At 54.6% G+C, this 24,430-nt stretch overlaps 1 protein-coding gene across 4 annotated transcripts in view; it reads left to right on the top strand.

Annotated features, from left to right (window-relative positions):
* GSG1L (GSG1 like) overlaps positions 1-24,430 on the top strand; it is a 191,451-nt gene that overhangs the window by 92,658 nt on the left and 74,363 nt on the right. For all 4 annotated transcript variants that reach the window (XM_036303184.1, XM_036303185.1, XM_036303186.1 and 1 more), the window contains one exon: positions 13,479-13,631. In XM_036303184.1, the coding sequence (XP_036159077.1) occupies positions 13,479-13,631 (153 nt within the window). The remainder of the gene's footprint in view (positions 1-13,478; positions 13,632-24,430) is intronic.

Raw genomic sequence — 24,430 nt, 5'->3', positions numbered from 1 at the left:
ATGTTGGAGAGGAAGGACCTTAGGAGTTTTTGAGTCCAACTGCCCATTTCACAGATGAGGAGGCTGAGCCAAGAATATGATCATTTCAAAGTGGGAAAGCAGCTAGGAAGACAATTAGTAGACAAGATATCAGAATGGGGAGGGTCTGGTTTGGTGGATAGATTGGGACCTTTCAGGCTCCTCTCTGAGAAGTTGGCATTTCAGCTGAGGCCTGAATGGAGAAAAAGAGCCAGCCATGTGAGGATAAGAGGAAAGAACCTTCTAGAAGGAACAGCTGAACAAAGGGCCGGAGGCCGAAGCTAACTTGGTCTCTGAGGGACCCAGTGATGGACACCAACATCGCAACATGTAGCTGGCCGACTCCCCACAGCAGGGGTGAGAGCTGGAGACGCTGCACACCTCACACGTCCACGCGAAAGTGACGAGTCGTTCTGCTCAGATCCCGGTGGCCCTTCCTCTGCGAGGGGCCGGGGGAAGGTGGGGACCTCCTGCAGGGAACCCACTTCCCTCACCGTCTCCTACCAGAAACTCTTATTTGAAAAAAAACCTTTGCCCATATGCCAGCTGAAGTGCTAGCCATGGATGTTTTAATTTAAATTTTATTACTAGTGGGTTGGAATCTGTTCTTCCCTGTGATTTTAACTATGTTCGTTTCTTGTTTTGTGAGTTATCTGGAAACCTAACCTTTGGGGGCTCCTTAAAAACATTTTTTATAACCTCAAACGTGAGGCATTTGGAAGCTCTGCCTCACAGCCCCATCCAGCTTGCATAGCTCATGGATCCTCTGATCTTTAAAAATACCAAAGGAAATGCCGTTTCTATTGGCAAAGGCTTTGTGGGTCCTCCCAGGACAGAGATAAACCCCCTGAGGAGGGTGAGTCTAGATATTTTTAGAATCTTCTGCCAGAGTGATAAAACCAGGATCCTTGTGGCCCAGGAGGTGGGGGGCGGGGGTCCTACGAGAAAGGCTCTAAGGCAGTGGTTCTCAACCTTCCTGATGCCGCGACCCTTTCATACAGTTCCTCATGTGGTGGTGACCCCCGATTTCATTGTTACAAATTGAACATAATTAAAGCATAGTGATCAATCACAAAAACAATATGTAATTATATATGTGTTTTCCGATGGTCTTAGGTGACCCCTGTGAAAGGGTCGTTCAACCCCCAAAGTGGTCGCGACCCACAGGTTGAGAACTGCTGGTCTAGGGTAACCAAGTAGAGATTTGAGAGCACGAGAGACTCAGGTGATACCCCTGCTCCCGCCCCCCCCACATCCCCCCAATGAATGTCCTACTCAGAGGAGGCCCGTCCTTGTGCTGGAATAGCCCTCGTATACCCTTGCAGACAAGCCCAAAACGATGTCTGCCCACCAGCACTTCCCCCTTTTTCTGTACGTGCCTGAAAGACGCTGACACGAACTTGAATTTCCCCCCTTATGTGGGCCGGCCTGGTGCTGGTGGGAGTTAAAGAAAAGCTGGTTGTTAAGAACTAGGAGCCCAACGTGCTGCTGGAAGGTGTGTGACCTTGTTCAGCTCTTGCTCCTTCCCTGGGGTGAATTTTTAAAAAATATATTTTTATTGATTTTAGAGAAAGGCAGGGAGAAGGATAGAGAGATAGATGAGGGAGACACATCGATAGGCTGCCTCCTGGACACCCCCCCCCCCCCCCCGCCCCAGGGATTGAGCCTGCAACCCAGGCTTGTGCCCTGGCCGGGAATCGAACCGTGACCCCTTGGTTCCTGGGTCAGTGCTCAACCACTGAGCCACACCGGTGGGCCTTGGGGGGAGTTTTTGCCATCTGAAAAATGAAGTGGCGTGGACACAGTTTGAGTGGACTTGAGCTCTGCGAAGGATTGTGCACCGTGCCCGAGGGCCCCACCCCCCTCAGCTGTGCTTAATTGACTCACGTGGTGTTTGAAAACATTAGCATTCATTGCTGATGTTTCAACATGGGGAGGTTTCCCATAAAGACCAGGCTCTCCGGCTTCTTTTGAAACCCTTTGCCTGGGACGCGGGCCCTCCAGATGCTGCAGTTGCCAGCACGCCCTGTTGTCTCCCAGACACGGAAGCAGAGTGTCAGCTCCATTCATTCCCGTGCTGCTGCCGTGGACACAGCCCACCATTGCCTGCAGGGCCCCCAAGTGGTCCCCGTGAGCCAGCACTGCCTCCAGGCTCACTCCTTCCTCCGCCCTCTGCGTGGAACCGCATGAGCTTTGGGGCCCCCAGATCTGACCACTCCCCTGCAGGAGGCTCCTATGTCCCCCCTCCCCCCACTGCCCTCAAGATGGCGTGGCCCCCTCTGCCCAGTTCTGGCCCTTCACCACGTGGCCTCTGTGGCCACCACTTGTGTGGTCCTAACTCCTGCTCCCAGTTTGGTTTGCCTTTCGGCGACCCCTCTTGTCCTCCAAGACCCGCTGGACGCAGCAGCTTCTCCAGAACCTCTTGCTGGTGCAGCCATCAGGGCTCGCGGGTCGCTCTGGTTCCTCCTTCCCCTCCCCACTGCACATGCATGAGGGGGCAGCCTTTCCTCGCAGCCCCCACCTCCCCCCGGTTCCGGTGCAGAGCAGCACAATGTGGAGGTGACCGGCCACACCTGCAGGCCTGGCTGTGCCCCAGGTCGTGACTCCTCACTACAGCCTGAGCTGGGCATTGCTGGATGTCCATTTTACAGATGCGGACACTGAGGCCCAGCAGGATTGAAATAACTCGCCAAGTCACACAGCTGGCGGGTGGAAGGTGGGATCTGCACCCATTCTGTTTAGCTCCAGAACCCGCTCTGGTCTCCCCTGGTCCCTCCGCAGTGAAATTGTGGTGGTGAGTGAGTCACCGAAGGAATCCAGGTCGCCGAACCCCCAAACTGCTACCCCCCCTCCTCCCTCCCTCAGCACCGAAGCCTGAGCCGCCCCCCAAGGCCTGGGGCCCGTGGTTCTCACCGCCAGCGTGCGGGGCCTGCCCGCAGCCCCTCACCACCCTGGCCCGTCGTGCCGCTGTGCCGCTCAGTGGCTGGGGTCCTGGCTGGGCGCTTAAGCTCTTCGCGCCTCTCTCATAACCGGGCGCTAATAAGGGCAGGCAAGCCGTGGGGTGGTTGTGGAGATGGACGGCGTTTCTATTTGCAAGGGCCCGGCGCGGTGCTTGGCTCTGCTTGGGGGGCATGGTCGGCGTTACTGGGTGTGTCTCACCCCTCAGGTTAAACCTGGGGTTCCTGTTCCCCTGCACCCCATAGCAGCTGACAGAGCGTCTGGGGTTGGGATATCGGTTTGGGGCCATGACTGCTGTTCCTCAGGTTTCAGGGAGGAGGGACCGTTTCTGTAGAGGCCAGGATCGGGGCGGGAAAGTCGGAGTGCCATTGGGGCCGCAGGGGACCCCGGAGTCAACAGTGGGCAAGAGCATGCCTGGTCTCGGGGTCCTGGACAAATGTTGAATCCGGGTCACCCAGCTGGACAGGCCTTCCCACACCCGCTCAGCCTGGCTCTGTCAGGCCTGAGGCAGACAAGCCTCGTGCTCTCCCCTGTTAGATGGAGACAGCTAGCCTGCACGAAGGCCTGTCATGAGCTCAGCCTGGGTTATGCCACCTTACATATCTCATTTAATTCATTCTCACAACCACCCTCTGAGGCAGATGAGGAAACTGAGGCTCAGAGAGGTCAAGTAACTGGCCCAAGGCCACACAGCAATTCAGCAGCAGAGCTGGGGTTTGCCTGTCGGTGGTCTGGCTCCCTAGCCATGCCCTTCCCCCCGGGCACCATGCCACCTCACCGCAGGCAGGTGTGCCTTCTCCTCTCCCCTGCAGTGACCAGCACCCCCGTGCTCACAGGCATGTTTTGGAGGGGACCACTCTTCTGGCCTGGGGGCTGGAGTAGGAACCACTGGGTGTCTGGGAGGCCCTTCCGAGGCAATGCCTTTCCTGGCATCCGTGCCGGCCACTCCTGAGCCCTGTTCATCGCTGCCCCCTGACTGCGCCCCACCCGGCTCTTTGTCCCCTCTCACTGCTTTCTGCCAGCGGTCACTGTGCAGGACCCTGCTGCACTCTGGGGTGGTCCATGGACTGTAGCCCTCAGCCTCCAGGGAGGAAGCCACAGGGAAGGGTGGGGCCTGGGGAAACTGGACAGCACCTGCCCACCCGCAGGGAGCAGCACCCTCAGCTCCAGCCTTTTTTAAAAAATATTTCTTTATTGATTTCAGAGAGGAAGAGAGAAGGAGAGAGAGATAGAAACATCAATGATGAGAGAGAATCATTGATCGGCTGCCTCCTGCACACCCCGCACTGGGGATTGAGCTGCAACCCAGGCATGTGCCCTTGGCCGGAATCGAACCTGGGACCCTTCAGTCTGCAGGCTGACGCTCTATCCACTAAGCCAAGCCGGCTGGGGCAATCGACTCCAGCCTTTGTCTCCATGTGGGCATGTGGCCCGCCTGCCAGATTTGCAAAATAATCTAGACTTTCATGTGATTTTTCCCATTTTTAAATGTTGGCATCTCATTCAAAAATTTTAAAAATACTACCTCTACCCAGGGAGAAAGAGAAGATAGAGAAGCAGAGAGACACACAGAGAGAGGCAGAGACAGAAAGAAAGCAAACAAACATACACAAACCAGAAAACTGAACAAAAAAAACCCTCAAAAATGTGTTTTCAGCCCAGTTTGCAACTTCCGACCTCCCTGTCCTGTTTCCTTTGCTGCGCAGCAAGCTGGGGAAGGGAGACGGGAAGGGAGGCCCAGAGAGGCCCGAGGACTCTCCCGGATGATGGGGTTGAGGTGGGAACAGAGCTCAACCTTGGGCGTCTGTGTTCTTCTCCCCCCACCCCACCAGCCTCCTCCCAGGCCCCGGCCTGAAGAGAGAAAGGTCACTGTAGGGTGATGCTGACGGCCAAGGTCCCCATGGCACATCTCAAAGGCTCAGCGACTGTCCCCGGGTTCCGCGAAGCCATTTCTAAAGGGCATGACTGCCGGAGACACTTCTAAATTGACAGGGACTGGAGCCGTGTGGAACGCTGGGGCAATAAGGTGTCATCAGATCTATTCTGATGGTAAACTGGCTGGGTCCTTCGTGAGGACGAAGGAGAAGGGCTCGAATTTCTGGGCCCAGCATGCCAGCCTGCTACACCAACATATACAGAGGGTCCATGTCCAGGGCCTACCCTGGGGGGGCTGCAGCCATGATCTCATTTAACTTTCCCAGAAAACATGTGAGATTGGCCGTGTTGACTTCATTTTATAGCCAAAGAGTCTGACCCGCAGAGAGAGTAGCGACGAGTCCAGTCAAATCCAGGCCCCTTGACCCCAAGTCCAGGCTCGTCCACCTCAGTGGGCGTCTCCCGGGAAGTGGGGGAGAAGCTTCCCTCTTTGGTGAGGTCTGTCTTGGGCCACGGCAGGGGCTGGGGTGGTCAGGGGAGGCTTCCTGGAGGAGGCGATCTTGAGTGAAGAAAGACGGTGTATTCGTTTTTTATTGCTGCTGAGACAAATTAGCACCAACGTGACTTAACACGACACGGATTTATCGCCTCACAGTTCGGGGGATCGGAATTCGGAAAGGAGTCTGATGGGGCTAACATCAGGGGGCAGGCAGGAGTGCCCCCCTTTCTGGAGGCTCCGGGAGAGCCTGTGTCCTCGCCTTTGCCAGCTTCTAGAGGCCGCCTGCATCCCTGGGCTCATCCCAGGCCGCTCTGACCTCCGCTTCCGTCGTCACCTCTCCTATCCCTGACTCTGACCTTCCGGCCTCCCTCTCAGAAGGACCTTGTGATTACACCGAGTCCATCGAAGAATCCAGGATGACGACTCTATCTCAAGGTCACAGTCATACCTGCGAGCCCCTTTGCCGTGGCAGAGACTTTTGGATGTGGACGTTCTGGGGATGGGCATGGGCACCTTTGCAGGCGATTATTCAGCTGCCCCAGAAGGGACTGCACTCCCAGGGCTGGGCCTGCTGGAGGCACAGGGGGGTGTGGGGTGTTCAACAAGCAGCCGGTGCTGGGGCGCAGGTGGACAGGGCGACTGGGCATGTCAAGGGCATGGAAAGCCACACAAAGGCCCTTGAACTTCACCCTCTAGGGCAGGGGTTCTCAACCTTCTGGCCCTTTAAATACAGTTCCTCATGTGACCCAACCATAAAATTATTTTCGTGGCTACTTCATAACTGTAATGTTGCTACTGTTAGGAATCGTCATGTAAATATCTGATATGCAGGATGGTCTTAGGCGACCCCTGTGAAAGGGTCGTTCGACCGCCAAAGGGTTTGCGACCCACAGGTTGAGAACCGCTGGTCTAGGGCGTGCTCTCCACAGCTGGCCGTGCATCCGGATCGACTGGGGAGCTGGTTAAAAGGCAGAGCTTGAGTCCGTGGGTCTGGGTTCGGCTCTCAGGGGTTGCTGCTGCTGCTGGTCGGTGGACCTGCTGTGAGTGGCGAGGCTCTGGCTCTAGGAAAGTCCCCCCAGAGCAGCACTGATGGGCATTGCAATGTGCCCATTCCCACTGTTTTCACACGTCCCACGAGTGTGGTCCCTGGGGGCCTCCACGTGACCTCCACATTGAAGGGGGGTTCCAGTGACCTGGGCTCCCCCCAGGCCCCTCCGGCGCTCATGGGAAGGATGTGGGGCTGGGACGGCCAAGACGACTCAGGAGTAGCTCTCACACCCCTGCGCTTGGCTCAGCTAAGTCAGCCTGGGCATATTTTTGGAGCTGAATGTCTTTCCTTCTGATCTGACTCTTTGAAAGCGGGCCCCTCCTGTGTGGGGTGGCGTGGGGGTTGAGCCAGCTGCACACCCGGGAGTCGGCTGGATAGTTCACTTACATGTAGACAGAGGGAGGGCCCTACAGGGTCTTAAATGCTGCATCGCCGCAGTGCCAGGGATCGGAATACCCTGGAGTCTCAGGTAGACTCATCTGTGGGGATGGTAAGGTCGGTGCTCACGAGAGCCAGGCAGGAACCAGGAGAGGGCGGGGGGCAGGTGGTCTGTGTGGCAGCCCCAGCGCAGCCCCACAGTCATCGTGTGTGGATGCTGCAACCACCCGTTTTGCAAACGAATCCAGAAATCTGTATTTTTATGTGAAGTCTCCTATTTTTAAATGTTGGTAATGAATTCAGATATTTTTAAAATACCGTGTGGGCCAAACAAGACATTTTGAGGGCTGGATTCAGCCTGTCGGCAGCTTGTTTGGGAATCTACTTGTCCTACTGGGAGGGAAACTGAGGCACGGGACGGGCTGGAACTCGGGCTGCGGACGTGCGGTGCAGCTCCTCCCCCAGGCAGCCCTTTGCCCACGCCTCTGTCCCGAGCCCCTGAAGGTCACCCGCTCCCAGTCACGCTACGTCAAGCAGCCGGGAGGTGGGAGACCTGCTCCCCACCCTGCTTGCTCCCACCTGCTCTGTGATAGGCACGCCCTCACTCCTCTCCGGGCTAACTTCTCAAAATCTGCAGGTGGGGGACTGGGGCTCAGTGACCCCAAAGTCCCTCCCTGCGGGTCTCCGAGGCCTCTGGCCTCCTCCTCCCGCCCCCTGCAGCCCTGCCTCTGAGCCCCAGTGTTGACATTTCACAAACAGCAGCTGCCACCCTCAGAGTCCGGCCGCGTCATTTACACGATTTCACATGCTGGGATTCAGGGAGCGTGTCACCGCGCCCACAGCCCGCGGCCACCTGCCACGACTTATTGATTTGACATATTAAACTGATGGGCTTCGGGGCGGGGGCGGGGCGGCATGTTTTCTCTTGAAATGTCGTTGTGTCTGGAGATTTCATCCAGTTTTGCAACAACTCCCTCTGCTCCTGTGAGGGTTCCATTTGTCCAGCAGCTGAGACGTGCTTGTCTTGGGCTGCCTCCTCCGCTACGTTCCGTGGGAATAACAACGACGCAGTAATTGTGCCAGCTAACGCTTCTGTCGCATTGGCTCTGTGCCAGGCTCTGCCCTAAGAGCTTTACCCATCAGTGGACTCAATTGATCCTCACAACAGTCCCAGGAAGTGGGCACCGCATCCCCGTTTACAAGCGAGGAAACAGGTTCAGCGGGAGCATCGCCCTTGCCCCGGCTCCCAGCGAGTGACGGACAGAGCGAGGCAGCCACGGCCGGGCCAGGGCGTCCTCTGCACCCCGATGCCTCACGGCCTCTTACAATTATTATAGTTGCTAATAATCATACTTATTAGAAAGTGGCAGTAATACTTAGCTTCCTTGAATATTTTCCCAGTGTCAGGCTCACATGACTGATAGCTCTTGTCCACTGAATGCTCGTGACAAGTCTGTTAGCCCAGTTTCCAAGTGAGAAGCCGAGAGACAGAGGGCGAGGCCCCAGCCGAGGTCACGCATCCCAGACAAGCTTCTCACGTGGGACCTCCCGATGGCCAGAGCGCTGGCTCTGGGCTGTCTTAGCGAGGGCAGGACCCGGCCAGGGAAATCGAAGGGAAATCGTTCCTGCAAACCCATCGGTTCCATCCGTGGAGGGTCAGCATCAGAGTCACAAAGCTGTTCTGTAAAAAGGCAAAGAGCGCAGCTAACAGGATTAGCTGTCACCCCACAGGCCCGCACCTGATGAGAAATCATTTCGCTTCTGCTCCGTTCTCAGCCGCAGATCCAGCCGTTAGTGCAGGCTTCCGAGGCTGGCAGCAGTCAGCCCGTGATGGGTGAGCCTTTCCTGCATCTCCAGGGCAAGCCCTGCGGGCCCCACCGAGGCTGTGCCCACTGTCCCGCGGCCTCCTTGGCGTTGCATGGCACGAACAAGAGCGAGCCTTCATCGTAGCCAGGCCCACACAACCGTGTCCCTTCCCACCATCTGGTCTCTATTCACCAGGCACCATACCCAGCGTCTCGCATTTCCCCCAGGTCAACTCCCTCTCTCATCCGTGTGTTTAACGGGGACTTTGTTTGGATCAGTGGTGCTCACGTTGGGGTGTGCATCAGCGTCACGGGGGCTCGTGAAAGTGCAGAGGGCCCCTCTCAGAGTGTCTGACTCAGTGAGTCTGGGGTGAGGCCCGAGAATTTGCATCCGAAGTTCCCCAGCGCTGCTGCCGTGGTCAGGCAGCCACGTGGAGACCCTGGCTTAGGCCCCTACTCTCCTTAGATCCTTCGCCGTGAAAATGGTGTGTCAGGGACGGTCTCTGAAGGGAGCCGTTTCCCCCAATGGTTCGAACGAGGGCACTGTAATGACAGGACTCACAGAGGCGGGCAGGGCTCAGAGATGAGCCCCCCAAGGCTGGACAGAGGGGAGCCGCCACAGCCTTGGGCAGGAGGGGGCACAGGGCGGGACAGTGTTCCAGGGCCTGGAGCTGTGGACCTCGGGGCGGAGGTCCTGGCAGGAGGAGGAGCCACTGGCAGAGAAGTGGCTCGAGACCACGGGGGAGCTGGGAGCCGTGGGGTGGGGTAGGGGGTGGGGAGGGGGGATCATCAGCTCAGAAGTAACTGTCAGATGTTCTCCAAATCTGCAGTCTGCCTAGAAACTGCTGAGGCTTCTGAGCTCTCTCCTTGTTTTAAACAATTAACAAGTGTGGGAAAGGTGTTAAGGACACATTCGCATCAAATAGAGACTCTTGATTGAGGTGTTAATAATTTAAAAATTCACTCTTTGATTCAGATAGTTTAACGCTGTGGTTTAACACACTTAAGGCCATGTAGATAGCACCTCCCTCCCAGCGCTGCCCAAGGGGCAGTACTCACCCGCTCGCCAGGCATTGGAGGGGGGTGATGGGCGGGGGTGCCCAGCCTGGTGCAAAGGTGGGTGGAGGTGGGGGTGGGCTCAGGAGGCTGGCAAGCCCTCAGGTATTGGCAGGTGGCAATGTGCTTGGTGAAGTGCTGTGGCCAGGGGTGGGGGACGCCACGGTGTCACTGCCCCTCCTTGGATTATTGATGCTCCGTGGACCCCCCTCCCTCTCTTTTGCTCCACATGCTTTTCACAGGCATCTCATCCTCTCCCACACCTCCCACACCTCCCACACCTCCCACACCTCCCACACCTCCCACACCTCCAGCTCCCGCCCAGTGGACGGTCCCAGCAAGTGCGCGAAGAGTGCCTGTGTCCTGCCTGTGCCCCATGTCCGTCTGAGTGCCACCCCCACTCGGTGGCCAGCCTCTTGCAGGGATCCCAGGCTGGGTGTTGTCTGTGATGCTGAGAGCAGACAGATGAGAGCCGTGGCTGGGGAACGCTTCGCCCCACCCCGACGGGCCCCTGAGGCCAGCCCAGGCTTGGAGAATGGTGATTACAAAGTGGCCACTCCATCCTGCCAGCTCAGCTCTCTACCTGTGATGGCTCCTGGACTCAGAGGGGCCTGGGTTCGAATCCAGTCTGTACCATTATCTTGCTGTGCAGACCAGTTGCTTAATCCCTCTGGACCTAAGTTTGTTCATCTTAAAATGGGTGCTACCTCGCGACCTTGCAAGGTTGTTGGGAGGATTGGGGTGATAATGCCTGTGAATGTTAGTGTCTCAGGTCTGATTCCCCAGAAGTAGAACCTAAGGTGAGGATTCAGGCAGGTCTTTCATAAGGAAAATGACCCAGGAGAGTGTAAGGCAATTGGGAAGCAGGACAGGGAAGGGAGGGAGGCAAGTAAGGGGACAATGTCAGCAGGACCGGGGAGACAGCTGTAGCCTTGTCCCCTGGCGGGGGGGAAGGGACAAGGGGAGGGTCTGCAGTCTGGGTCACATCCCAGGGTTGTCACAGCCAGAGGCACAGGCAGAGCTGAGGGTTGGCCTCTGGTGGGCGGGGGCTGGAGGGAAATGTAAGTTTGCAGAGACTTTCTGAATGAAGGTGGACACAGACTCCAGTTGCCCAAGGACCATCCTCCAAGAGAGGAACTCGGACGAGAGGTGCGGGCGGGCGGGTGGAGCACCTGGTCCAGGCTGGCTTGGCAATGATGACGCCTGGTAATGGGAGCCCTTCTTGTGACTGTTGTTGCTATCAGCGTAGTAACAATAGCAATGCTTATTGTTACCAGTGTCCTTGGTCTGGGTGGATGGAAGCTCTCAGACAGATGCTCTGAGCCCAGCGGGCAGACAAGGAAACGAATCTGGCGGAATAAGAAGCGTAACCCCAGCCAGACACTTTCCGAGCTCCCCAGCCCCCCACCTTCCCATCGCCCATCCCGTTTGAAAGAGCAGAGCGGGGCCCTGCTGTGCGTGGGGAGGCCTGGCCCAGGGCCCACCTGGGCAGATGAGAGCAGCGCCTGGGGCGTGGGGCGGTGCAGGGGAGGCGGCTGAGTCAGGGAGCGGCCCTGGTGAGGGGCAGCCTCCGCCCACCGCGGGACAGCAACCGCCCGGAGGTGAAGGCTGCTGGGAGGGAGACAGCCCACCTCGCCCTACGTCTGCCTCCCTCCCTGCTGCCTGGCGGGCCTTGGGCCAGTGATGGGCCTGGAGGCTGCAGTGTGCGGTGCCAGGGGGTGTTTTAACAACATCCCAGCTGCCAAGTGCACATTATTCTCTTACAGAAATCCAGGGATGCCCAGGAGATGTGATGTTTTTATAGCAACAACAAAAAAGAGGGGGAAAAAGAACAAGTTCTTCAAAGCTCTCAGAGCCCCGCTGTGCTGGGGATGGTAGTTGGTGTTTGAGAACCGGCCTTCTTCCTCGGGGAGCAGACAGGGACGCTGCAATTGCTGTTTGCTGGCTCCACATATGTTGGCTGTCCCTAGGATATTCCAGGTGAAGGAACAACTAGTGCAAAAGGCACAGAGATAGGAAAAAAACACACACACACACATTTGAAAGTGCCAGAGAACAGAAAAGCTGAAGATCAGGACTCTTAGTTGTAAGTGACAGAATTCTACCTCAAATTGAAAGAACAGATGACTGGCAGCTTCAGGCTTGGCTGGATCTAGGGGCTCGAACAACGTTATAGAACACGATCTTCCTTCATCTCTTGGCTCTACCTTCTTCGACATCTGCCAATTGGTGGCCTGGTCAATTCTAAGCTTACATCTTCCCAGCCTCACAACCAGTGGAGGAAAGCAGTTTCTTCCCCAGTGGTTCCAGCGGAAGTTTTGTTGAACTGACTTGAGTCATGTGTCCATCCCTGGCTGGGCAAGCCTGGCCCACCGTCCTTTCTCTGAAGTATGCGTCTTGCTCACACCATGTACTTAGTGTGGTTTGGAAGGCAAGTGACACGGATGTGTTCCATCTTCTACTTTCTACCCTTTTCCTCAGAATCTTATCTGCTCCCACGGTTTTATTTCTCCGTCTTGACCTTGTCTGTAGCCTTGACCTCATTCAAGAGCCCCGGTCCCCACTGTGCTCCGGCCACACAGCTGCAATAGCACACACGCAGCCAGCCGGCTCTCACTGTGTGCTACGCACGAGCTCGTTACACTGCTGTGCGATTGAATCCTCACAGCACAGCGATGTATGAATAGGTGCTATTATTATCCTCATGTTATAGGTGAAAAAACTGCGGCATAGAGAGGACCATTCCTGAACCAATGACTAGGGGCCATGTATGATTCGTGTGCCCAAACATGGAGCCCAGCTGTGGGTCAGCTGCAACTGAGCTGCATAGGCAGAGAGAGGGAAGGGACTCCCCAGTTGAAAAGCATGTGGGAAGCAGGGGGCATGTGGGGCGGGCGAAACAGAAGATGCCCCTAAACTAAGAGGCAGATGATGGGAACTCAGTTTGGACCAATTTCGGGGAAGAGAGCTGTGCTGCCTCAGGGACTGCACCGTAGCTCGGAACAGCCAAACCACCGGAAGGACAGGAGTGCGTCTGCCTTCAGGACCGGCGGGAACCAGGCGCTCAGGCTGTCAGAGCCTTTCCTCCCGTCTACTTCGGTGTTTCCAGGCTCAGTTCCTAGAGAAGGGCTTTGATGGGCCAACTCTCAGTCATGTGATCACATTGGGCCAATCAGCTGTGCCCAGAAAGGGGGACCCACAGCAGACCCTGCAGCTCCCGGGGAGAACAGTGAGGTTGGTGCTGCGGGAGCAGCAGTGGTGGTTTAGAGAAAACAGTGAGGAGGGTGCAGGGCAGGTGAAAATGAAGGTGCCCCTTGAGGGCAGGTGCAATGTGTGCATGAGTTGGGATGCTCATAGCTGCAGATAAGGGAACGTCACACTGACCGGCTGAACCACAGGGAAGCCCCAGGGCTGGTGGCTGCTGGTCCAGGGAGGTCACCTTTCTGTCGCTGTGCTCAGTAACACAGTGTCAGCTTCATCCCACCCGCCTGGCCGAGGATGGCTCCCGCGGCCGTCATCCGACAGGTGGGCAGAGGACGAGAGGCTCGGGTATTGTTACAGGATTGAAGCTCCCCCCTCCCCTCTGAATGGGCCCCCTCATTGGTCACATGCCATCTGCACAAGTGCCGCCACGCAGAGTGCCACGGGCCGACTGGCATGGGCTCGGGTCCTGAGCCAGTCCGCGAGGAGGATGTGTGGCCATGGCGGTCTTACCCTAAGCAGGACAGCCTCCAGCTGAGGTCTGTGCCAAACGGCCCGATGCCCTGACCGAGGGCGCGGTGGGTGGGCACGCAGCGGCCGCCCTGCGCCCTCCTCTGACGGCCTCTGCTCTGTCGCGCAGGGGTCCTGTGGCTGTCGGTGGTCTCCGAGGTGCTCTACATCCTCCTGCTGGTGGTCGGCTTCAGCCTCATGTGTCTCGAGCTCTTCCACTCCAGCAGCGTCATCGACGGGCTCAAGCTCAATGCCTTCGCGGCCGTGTTCACGGTGCTCTCAGGTAAGGCGCGGCCCCGGCGGGAGCAAGGGCACCGCCCTGTGCTCGGAGCGGGGCACGGGGGGCACGGAGCCGCCCTCGGGCCCAGTCCTGGCTGTCCGTCCGATGACCGTGGGCCAATCGCTCCCCTTCTCTGAGCGTCAGCGTTGCCATTTGTCAGTGGGACTGTTGGCTCACTTCCCCACTCAGGCAGCACGTGTTCATCCAGGTCTGCCGTGTGCCAGGCGCCCTGCCAGTAGCACTGGGTTAGCGCAGTGACCAGAAACAGCCATCCCGGGGCTCCTGGAGGAGCTTGAGAGGAATTCAGGAGCTGAACGTCCCAAGCTTGCGATGGGGGGAGAGGGGAGTGGCACGAGGGAGAGGGAGGTGCTTGTGAGAATGGGCGGCGGCGGTGATGTTCGCAGGGGTATAAAGGGATCCTGCTTGGCATGGCGGGTCCTCATCTGCTTCAGTGTTTCCCCTTTGAGACAGCCACACGGCCATGCCCAGCAGGAAGCTGGGTCAGCAAACTCAGCCAAAAGCTCAGACGCGAGTGTGGGGTGGGCAGAGGTCGCGGCAAATGCTGCAGAGCCGGGGATTTTGAGGGTTTCAGGAAGAAGGGCAGTGGCATCCTATAACTCCGGGAGGTGGAGATGGAGGACTCCACGCAAAAGCCATGGATTAGGTGGCCGGGTGCCCAGGGTTATTTCCACAGCTCCAGGTCACCAGGGGTTAAGCGGGAGGCGCAGGAGGGGATGAGGGAGCCGGTGAGCTATAACTCAGGCGCCTGACCGACAGTGGCGGCCTGGCGGTGAGACGGCTGTGCCTGAAGCGCCCGGTGTAAATGGAAAGCCTGTCTGTCTAATCCTGTTCTTCACGCCCCAGACAAATCCTCTGTCTGATGAGACCGGAACGCTGCGCCTTTGGTAGGGACATAACCGCCCCCTATTTGAGGTGTGTACGTGACAGAGGGAGCCCTCAAAGAAAAGAGCTGAATTCAAGAAATCGTAGCACGTTCCGTAGATCACAACGTGTGGGAAATGTAGCCATATAGCAAGGGGGCGGGGATGAGGGGGGGCGGGAGGAAAGAAGAGGAAAGAAAAAGTAGCGGTGCCCTCATGGCAGAGAGTCGATTTGGCTTGTGCTCACCTCACGCCAGCTATCCTGGACGGAGGGCCTAATTATTATTTTCTTTTTTCATCTTTTATTCATTTACTCAACTGACATTCATTGAAGGCCTGCTGGGCACCAGGCACTGTACTAGGCTTGGGGGAGGGGGGCAGGGGGGTGGGCAAAGGAAAAACAAACATCTCGACCCTTGGCCTCCTGGAGTTTGCATCTGGGAGAGAGACTCAACCCTCCATGAGCGTAGCACGGGGGGCTGACCTCCGTGTACCAGCAGGTGAGTCCTGCGGGAGCAGCACCTGCGTCTGCCCGGGGTGGGAATGGGTGGGGCGTGATCTGAGCTGAGACTTGGAAAAAATGTGTTTGCTTCATGGGCAACTTGGGGAGGGTATTCCAGGTGGAGGGACCAGCATGGGCCAAGGCCTCGGGCGGTGGCATATCCTGGAAACGTCCCTAGTTCAGAATGGCCGGAGGGCAGAGATGGGGGAGTAGGAGTGTTGTTGGAGGCGAGACCACAGGGCTGGGTGAGGGTCTTGATGCTCCTTTTCTTTGCCTCCACCAACCATCCACGAACCCCCTTTGTTATCCCGAGCATCCGGCCTTCCCCACAACCAGCTCACTCCCGTCACAGCACGTAAGCTGGCATAGGCCCAAGGCAGCCCTCCAGTTCCCCACGCAGGCCTCTGGGGGTGGGGTAAGGGTGGGGCTTCCCCTACCTCGAAGGGCTTATCACAGTTTTCACCCGGTTACAACTAATGAAGTTGAAGCCGTGCTCAGAACTCCCAACAAGCAAGCCCTGGACCAGATGGCCTCACAGGTAACTTCACCGAACACTCAAGAGCGAGCACCTGTCCTCTCAAACCATTCCGACGCATCCAGGAGGCAGAAGGCTCCCAAGCTCATTGTACCAGCCCAGAACCATCCTAATTTACAAACCAGATAAAGACTCCACAAAGAGAGAAAATTATAGGCCAATATCCCGAATGAACATGGATGCTAAGCTCCTCACAAAATATTAGCAAACCAGACCCAGCAATACATCAAAAAGGTCACACACCATGGCCAAGTGGGATTTATACCCGGGATGCAAGGCTGGTACAATAGCCACAAGCAATTAATGTGATACATCACATAAACAAAATGAAGGATAGAAACCTCATGACGATATCAATAGGTGCAGAAAAGCATTTGATAACATCCAGCACCCATCTACATATATAAAAGCTTAAGCAACCATGTCGACCAGAACGACTGGTCGACCAGTCGCTATGACGTGCACTGACCACCAGGGGAAGACACTCAATTAATTCAGGAGCTGCCCCCTGGTGGTCAGTGCACTCCCACAGCCAACCTCCCGCGGCCCCTTCCCCCCCACTCCCCTGGCCGGCCCAATCGCCCTAATCAGGACTGGGGGAGATGCCACAATGGGCCCGATCGCTGGCTAGGCCGAGGGACCCCACCCGTGCACAAATTCATGCACTGGGCCCCTAATTTATGATTAAAAACTCAGCAAAGTGGGACTAGAAGGGACATACCTCAACATATTAAAGGCCATATATGACAAATCCACAGTTAACATCGTACTCAGGGGCAAAAACTAAAAGCCTTTCCCTTAAGATCCGGAACAAGATACAGATGTCTGCTTTCACACTCTTATTCAACATAGCACCGAAGTCCTAGCCACAATAATCAGACAAGAAAAAGAAATAAAAAGCAACCAAATAGGAAAGGAAGAAGTAAAACTGTCACTATTCTAAGATAAAAAGATGCTGTATATATAGAGAACCATAAAGATTCCAACAAAAGACAACTAGGACTGATAAATGGATTAGGTAAAGTAACAGGATAAAAAAATAAATATCCAGAAATCAGTTGCTTTTTAAATTTTGTTAATCCTAACCTGAGGATATCTTTCCCATTGATTTTTAAAGAGTGGAAGGGAGGCAGGGGAGGGGAGAGAGAGAGAAAGAGAGAGAGAGAGAGACAGAGAGAGAGAGATATCAATTGGTTGCCTCCCACACTCGCCCCTGACTGGGGCCAGGGATGAACATTCAACCCAGGAACGTGCCCTTGACCAGGAATCGAACCTGAAACCCTTCAATCCACAGGTCAATTCTCTAACCTCTTAGCAATACTGGCCAGGGATCAGTTGCATTTTTATACACCAATAATGAGCTATTAGAAAGAGAAACCAAGAAAATAATTGCATTTACAACTGACAAAAAAAGGGACCAATCCAGGAATAAATTTAACCAAGGATGTAAAAGACCTGCACTCTGAAAATTATAAGACACTGAAGAAAAAATTGAAGAAAATACAAATAAGTGGAAACATATACAATGCTCATGGATAGGAAGAATTAACATCATTAAAATGTCCCTACTACCCAAAGCAATCTATAGATTCAATGCAATTCCTATCAAGATACTAATGGTGTGCCCTGGCCAATTTGGCTCAGTGGATAGAGTGACGGTCTGTGAACTGAAGGGTCCCGGGTTCGATTCTGATCAAGGGCACATGCCCTGGTTGTAGACTTGATCCCCAATAGGGGGCATGCAGGAGGCAGCCGATTGATGGCGTCTTCTCATCATTGATGTTTCTGTCTCTCTCTCCCTCTCCCTCTCCCTTCCTTTCTGGGGGGGAAAAAAGATACCAATGGCGTATTTCACAGAACTAGAACAAATATTCCAAAAGTTGATATGGAACCACAAAAGACCCCCAATAGCCACAGCAATCTTGAGAAAGAAGAACAAAGTTGGAGAACTCACCCTACCTAATATCAAGTTGTACTATACATGTCCACAGTAATCAAAACAGCATGGCACTGGCATAAAACTAAACATATAAATCATTGGAACAAAATAGAGAGCCCAGAAATAAACCCACACCTTTACGGTCAATTAATATTTGACAAAGGAGGTAAAAATATAAATGGAGTAAAATAGTCTATTCAATAAATGGTGTTGGGAAAACTGGACAAATAGGTGGGGAAAAATGAAACTAGACAACCTTCTTACACCACACACAAGAATAACTCAACATGGATTAAAACTTAAATATAAGAGTCGAAACCATAAAAATCCTAGAAGAAAAACAAAAACAAAACCCCTAGAAGAAAACATAGGCAGTAAAATCTTGGACAGTTCTTGTGGCAATATTTTCTTCTGATATATCACCTCAGGCAAGGGAAACAGAAGGAAAAATAAACAGATGGGACTACATCAAACGAAAAAGTTTTTGCACCGCAAAGGAAACAGTCTACAAAATGAAAATATAACCCACTGAATGGGAGAACATTTTCACCAATGACACACTTGGTAAGGGGTTAATATCCAATATTTATAAAGAACTTACACAACTCAACTCCAAAAAAAAACAAAGAATTCAATTTAAAAATGGGCATAGGACCTGAATAGACACTTCTCCAAAGAAGACATAGAGATGGCCAATAGGTATATGAAAAAATGCTCAATGTCACTAATCATCAGAGAAATGCAAATTAAAACCACAGTGAGATATCACCTCATACCTGTCAGAATGGCCATCATCAATAAATCAACAAACAACAAGTGCTGGCGAGGATGTGGAGAAAAAGGAACACTCGTGCACTGCTGGTGGGAATGCAGACTGGTGCAGCCACTGTGGAGAACAGTATGGAGTTTCCTCAAAAAGTTAAAAATGGAACTGCTTTATGACCCAGCGATTCCACTTCTGGGAATATATCCGAAGAAACCCGAAACACTAATTTGAAGACCATATACACCTCTGTGTTCATTGCAGCATTTTTTCACAATAGCCAAGATTTGGAAGCAGCCCAAGTGCCCATCAGTAGGTGAGTGGATAAAAAAACTGTGGTACATTTACACAGTGGAATACTACTCAGCCATAAAAAAAGAGAAGGAAATCTTACATTTTTTCGACAGCATGGACGGGCCTGGAGAGTATTATGCTAAGCGAAATAACCCAGTCAGAAAAAGACAAGTACCATGTGATTTCACTCATATGTGGAAGTTAATGAATAAAATAAATTAGCAAACAAGATAGAAACAGACTCATAGATATAGAGGGTAGACTGACACTGTTCGAGGGGCGGGGGTGGGTAGAAAAGGTGAAAGGATTAAGTAAAGAAAATAAAAAGGAAAGAAAAGTTTTCACCGCTCTCAAGAAAGCCGGGTTCCTTCTAACGGGGAGTCCCACTGCTGAAGAAAGTAAGATGATCTCTGTGGTTTCAGGCTGACATAACAGGCAGGGCCGGGAGGTTAATTGACTTGCCCAAGGTCACGCAGCTGCTCACTTGTGGAGCTGGGATTACTGGTAAACCTGACTGCTGCTGGCTTCAGGGCCCCGGGGTCCTTTCACAGGCTGAGCTGCAGGAGGGACTGGTGGGAGGGAGAAGACTTTACATCCTTGGGACACAGGCACTGAGAAGTCTGTAGCAGCCAGACGATGTAATAGACTGAAGTGGCAGGTGGCGGAGAGAAGGAAGTGTGTATTCGGGCCTGGAAAAGACAAACCTGAGAGAAGCAGGACAGGGAGAGAGCCAAGCCTCTGACCCGCCTGGCACAGGGACTGGGGAGCTGGCCCTTAGCAGCCCTTGAGAACAGGGCCAGGGGCTAGGGGCTTGGAGGAAGTGGCTGGGCTTCGGGTTTGCTGCCATGAGAGGGGAAGGAGTGGGCGAGCCTTTAGATGGAGTCCACGTGGGGACCAGCTTACACTGAGGGGTCCTTAGCCCAAGGTCAATGCCTTTTAGGGTAGAGGAGAAAGCAGACACCGGGAGGCCCCTATCCGAACCAATTATTATAACTAACTAGAGGCCTGGTGCAGGAATTCATGCACGGTGGGGTCCAGCCAGCCCTGCCCCAGATCGGGGTGGGGGAGCACCGATCAGGGTGCCAGCCCAGAGAGGGGCCTCTGGCGGTTGGCCAGCCGGCCCTGCCCCCTGGTCAAACTCCTGGTCAAACTCCGAGGGGACAATTTGCATATTAGCCTTTTATTTTATAGGATTATTATCATGAACCATTGATTATGTTCATCATAATAACCACCTTTGACGGAGTAGCCATTGTGGGCAGACACTGGGCCACCTGCCTCGTCTGTGAACCCCTGTGGGGGAAGGACTACGGCCGTTCTGCAGCTGGGACTCCTTCAGTCACGAAGCCAGGGATTGTTCCCGCCAGAGCCGCCACCTAAAGGGCTTTGCACAGGCTGGCGGGGGACTGCTGCTGTAAGTGCTGCTATTCTTCCTCGCTGGCCTGCAGTCAGCTGAGGCCAGGTCATGGCGCAGGGGCCAGTCCTGTCCCGTAGGCCTGGGCCCAGGGTCCGGACTCATCAGCCAGCAGGGCTCCCTCCCCGACGCCATGCTCCGCAGAAGGCGGCTGTGCAGAGCAGGGTGACCCGAGGGCCAGAGGTGAGGCTGAGATGGTCAGCCCGCGGGGCCAGACCCCAGACCCCAGAGGCCACGGGACTCAGGGGCCTACCGAATGCGTACATTTTGACTGCTTTTAAAACCAGAAGACCAATATGAATAGAACAATAGTGAAGACTGGGTTGTATTTGTCTTTATGCCACCGCAGTCATCAAATGTAACTTAATATTCCTGCAAGGAGGAGCGGGCGCATGAACACCATCCCGTGGCTGCATGGAGCTCCGGCTTTCCCCCCAGGACCGCGTGACACCCTCCCAGCCCAGCGAGCCCCCCGTCCCTGCTGTGCCTTCCGCAGAGAGGCAGTCCCTGCCCCTGGAGACCAGGGTCTCACAGCCCAAGGGACTGTGCGGGCAGCTGGAAGGGGTCTGCTCTTCCCCAGTTCCTCCAAAAAAGGAGGCTTATCTACTTAAGGGAAACAAAGAGAGGCGATTTGGAGACTTCCACGTGCATTTTCCAGGGAATGATTGGACCGTGTGGAGAACGCAGCAAGTCTCTTTTGTGAGGTAACAAGAAAAGGAAGTTTTGTGGTAAGAAAAAAAACGACCCAGGATAGGTAGCTCTTTGGAATCCAGGAAGCTAGATTCATGTCATCTTGGCATATTTGGTTTCATAATAAAACATATATTTAACTGCACGGCACATCACTATTAATCTTGAAATTAATCTCTTAACCTTCAACCAAAATAATTCAACATTATTTTGCTATACTGTATATGTCATGTGTGATTTGAAATTTTTTGGTCATAATTTCCCTTTTAAAAATGCAGAATAATCTAGTGCTGACCAGTATAGTTCAGTCCCGTGCACCCAAAGGTTGCCAGTTTGATCCCCGGTCAGGGCACGTGCCTGGGTTGCAGGAGCTGATTGATGTTCCACTCTCACATCCATGCTTCTCTCTCTGTGTCCCTCTCCCTCCCTTTGTCTTTAAAAGTCAATAAAGCCCTAGCTAGTTTGGCTCAGTGGATAGAGTGCTGGCCTGGGGACTGATGGGTCCTGGGTTCAATTTCGGTCAAGGCCACATACCTGGTTTGTGGGATCCCCAGGAGGGGGCTTGCAGGAGGCAGCCAATCAGTGATTCGCTCTAATCATTGATGTTTCTATCTCTCTCCTCCCTTCCTCTCTGAAATCAATAAAAATATATTTTAAAAAATTATTAAAAGTCAATAAAATATATTTTTAAAGTGCAGAATAGTCTAAACTTGAAAGGTAATTGAACGTAGTGTGACGGAAATGTGAACGTTTTGCTGCTTTCATAACAACAAATGCAGGGAGGGGTAGTGGATATTTCAAACAGGAATTAAAGTTAGAATCGTGTGTCTTTCTTTGAGAGAGGCCTAATCTTACGATTTTAGAATGACTTCAGAGAGTTTTCACTGAGAAACATTAGAAACACTTAAATAATTGTGGGAGTCATTTGTAGACTGAAGTGTGAGTTGAAGAGCAAGCCTGCCAGGGGGCCATCACCACTGAGTTTTGGACAGAGGTTTGGGGACCTGCAGGCCTGCCGTCTGAGCATGCAAATCCCACTGAGCTGCACAGTCCTCAGGAACCAAGCTGCGAGGCGGGCGAAGTGCTGCTCCCCTGGGCCAGTCTCCCGCCCCAGGAACCATGGAGCGTGTGCGTTTCCAGAAGGCGCGCTTGCAGAGCCCCCTGCCTCGCGCCTGGTCTGACTGTGCTGCCGTGAGTGGCTGTGAGCTGGGAACCACGCGGTACGGCTTCTCATCGGCTGTCATAGCAGCTTCCCCAAGTCACAGCTTCCTGTGGCCCTAAGTCCCTCCCCCGCCCACCCTTCACTTAACTCCGTGGCTTTTTTGTGGCACTTACTCTCGGTGTGGCGGTTGGGAACTTGGTGCTGTAAACTGCCACATCGTATTACAGGATGAGTTTCCTGAGACCCTCATTCCACGGGCCACCCCGCCACCTGGAGCCTGTCCTGAAAGAACCCCGTCCCAGAGCCCCTCTGCTCAGTCCCCTTGCCCTGGCCAGACTGGTTCTCTGGCCCATTTCTTAAATAGCACATACTTTTGTGTCTAAAAGTGCGAGGATCTAAGTCAGAGGGATGAGCGTTTCCGTATTAAAGATTCTTTTGATTGCGGGTGACAAGAACCCAGTCAGATCAGCTGAAGGGAAAAGGGATGGTGGTTCGTGTAACTGAAAAGTACAGGGTTAGGCTTCAGGCATGGCTGCATCCAGGTGATCACGTCATCAGTAGTCTGTCTGTATCTCCAAACTTCGCCTTCTTCTGCGTTGGCACCCTTCTCAGCCAGGCCCGTCCGTGTGGGGAGAGGACGGTCGCACGCAGCTCCGGGCTTCCATAAGATTCCAGAGGCAGCGAGAGCTCTTGCGAAACTCCAAGGAGGACTGTGACCCGACCAGCCAGGTTCATAGGCTCATGTCTGAGCCAATCACCAGGCCCGAGGATGAAATGCCTGATTAGCCACGCCTGGGTCTCTAGGCACCCCGTGGTGTGGACTTAGCCACGGGCCAAACAGGACTATGATGCAGTGGTGGGCAAGGGGTTGCCCACAGGAGCTGGCTGGCTGCAGTCCCAATGGCTTGTCGCCTGGGGAGGTTTCTAGGAGCTCAGCCCCAGGAGTGGCAGAGGCCTTCACCTGGAACCCTCCAACGCAGACCCTAAGGGGAAGATGTGGGCGCAAATAGCTTATGAGGGAAGTGACCCCAGGAAGTAGGGAGGGAGAGCGCAGAAGTAAGACAGCATGGGGAGGGCCAGTAGAGGGAGTGTTGGTGAGCAGGTGGCCCTGAGGGCAGTGGGGTTCCGTCCTGTCTGGACCCTCGGGAGACTGTAGAGCACCCGCAGAACTGTCCCCTGCAAGGGCCGTTGATTCACCTGCTCCTTCCTGAGCAGTTGGGGTCACTCCTGAGACAGGAACCCCCCAGAGTTTCTTGCCTTCTCCCCTAAGAAAGCAAGTGTTTGAGAAAGGGAGCCACCACATATGGGGCTCATGCCGCGGGGACATCTGGCTTGGGCTGGGCCGAGGGGGTAGAGTGGGGGGCTGACAGCGGCTGCCACAGGAAGTCAAGTCAGGCCAGGGGGTGTCCTGACACCCAGGGGTGCACTGCAGTGTGGTTCTGACACAGCTCAGGTGGCATCAGGGGACACAGGACTTTGACCGCTGGGGCCTTGCGAGGTTGGACCTGTCCACACACTAGTTCAGGCCACACCACAGCCCTCTGGGACACAGGCTGCCTTCCTGGTGAGGGGCCTCTGTCTAATCCTTCAGACAGGGCGCGGTCAGAGGTTCTTCCTGAGCCTTTCATTTCTTAAAAACAACCAAATTGAAATGACCAAGATCTTAAAAAGTCATGTTTTGGGGTGGCCAGCTCTGCTCACCCTCATCTTGAAGTCGGCGTGCATCCAGTGCACAGCTCTGTGTGTGACGTGCCGGCCCCTCGACGTGTAACCATACACAGAAGTCTTCTCTCACTCAGCCTAGGCTGACCACTTTATGGATTTTTAATGGCCTGGTTTTGTCATTTCGGGTTGGTATTTACCAAACGTTCCACTTGTAAAGTCCGAGCTCTCCTCCATGACTACAAAACGTGACCTGGGCCTTGCTCTTCACCTGCCTCCCCTACAGCTCAGCCCTCCTCGCTGGTCCTCACACCTCACCCGTTCCTGCCGGAGCCTGGGCTCTGTCTGCCACCGCCTTCCCCACGGCCCTTGCTCATTCCCGATTCGTTCAGGCCTCCGCTCAAAGGCCATCTCCTCTGAGGACTTCCGTGCTCCCAGCAACGCCCCCCGCCACCTCCCCCCCCCCCCCCCCAGCCCCATTCCCTCCTGCTCTGTTTTGCTGACGCACGTGCTGCTCTCTGAGCAGCCCAGGAAGTGTGGTGGCGGGCACTCAGGCACTCAGTAACTACACATTTGTGGAGGGGATAGAAGAACTCACACACTGACTTGCTGCGTTGTCTGCCGCCCCTCCCCTCCCCTCTAGACCAGGTTTTATCAGCCTTGGCGCTGCATTCGGGCCAGATCCCTGTGTGCTGGGGACGAGGGCCAGTCCTGGGCCTCTCCTGGGCATGTGGGATGCTCAGCCGCATCCTCGGCCTCTGCCCCCGTGCCAGCAGCACCCGGTCTCGAGTCCTGACAGCAGGAAAGGCTCCAGGCATCGCCAGCTGTGCCTCGGGAGGCAGGATCACCCTGGTTCTGCCACTGCCCTGGAGAGGGGGCTCCGGGAGGGCAGGGACCCACTGCTCTTCCTGGCTGTGTCCCAGGCCCTGCCCAGGCCCGGCCTCAGCACACGCTCACCTC

Source organism: Myotis myotis, unplaced genomic scaffold (assembly GCF_014108235.1).
Source record: "Myotis myotis isolate mMyoMyo1 unplaced genomic scaffold, mMyoMyo1.p scaffold_m19_p_35, whole genome shotgun sequence".
Classification (NCBI taxonomy): Eukaryota; Metazoa; Chordata; class Mammalia; order Chiroptera; family Vespertilionidae; genus Myotis; species Myotis myotis.
This window is presented reverse-complemented; position numbering and strand designations above follow the sequence as displayed.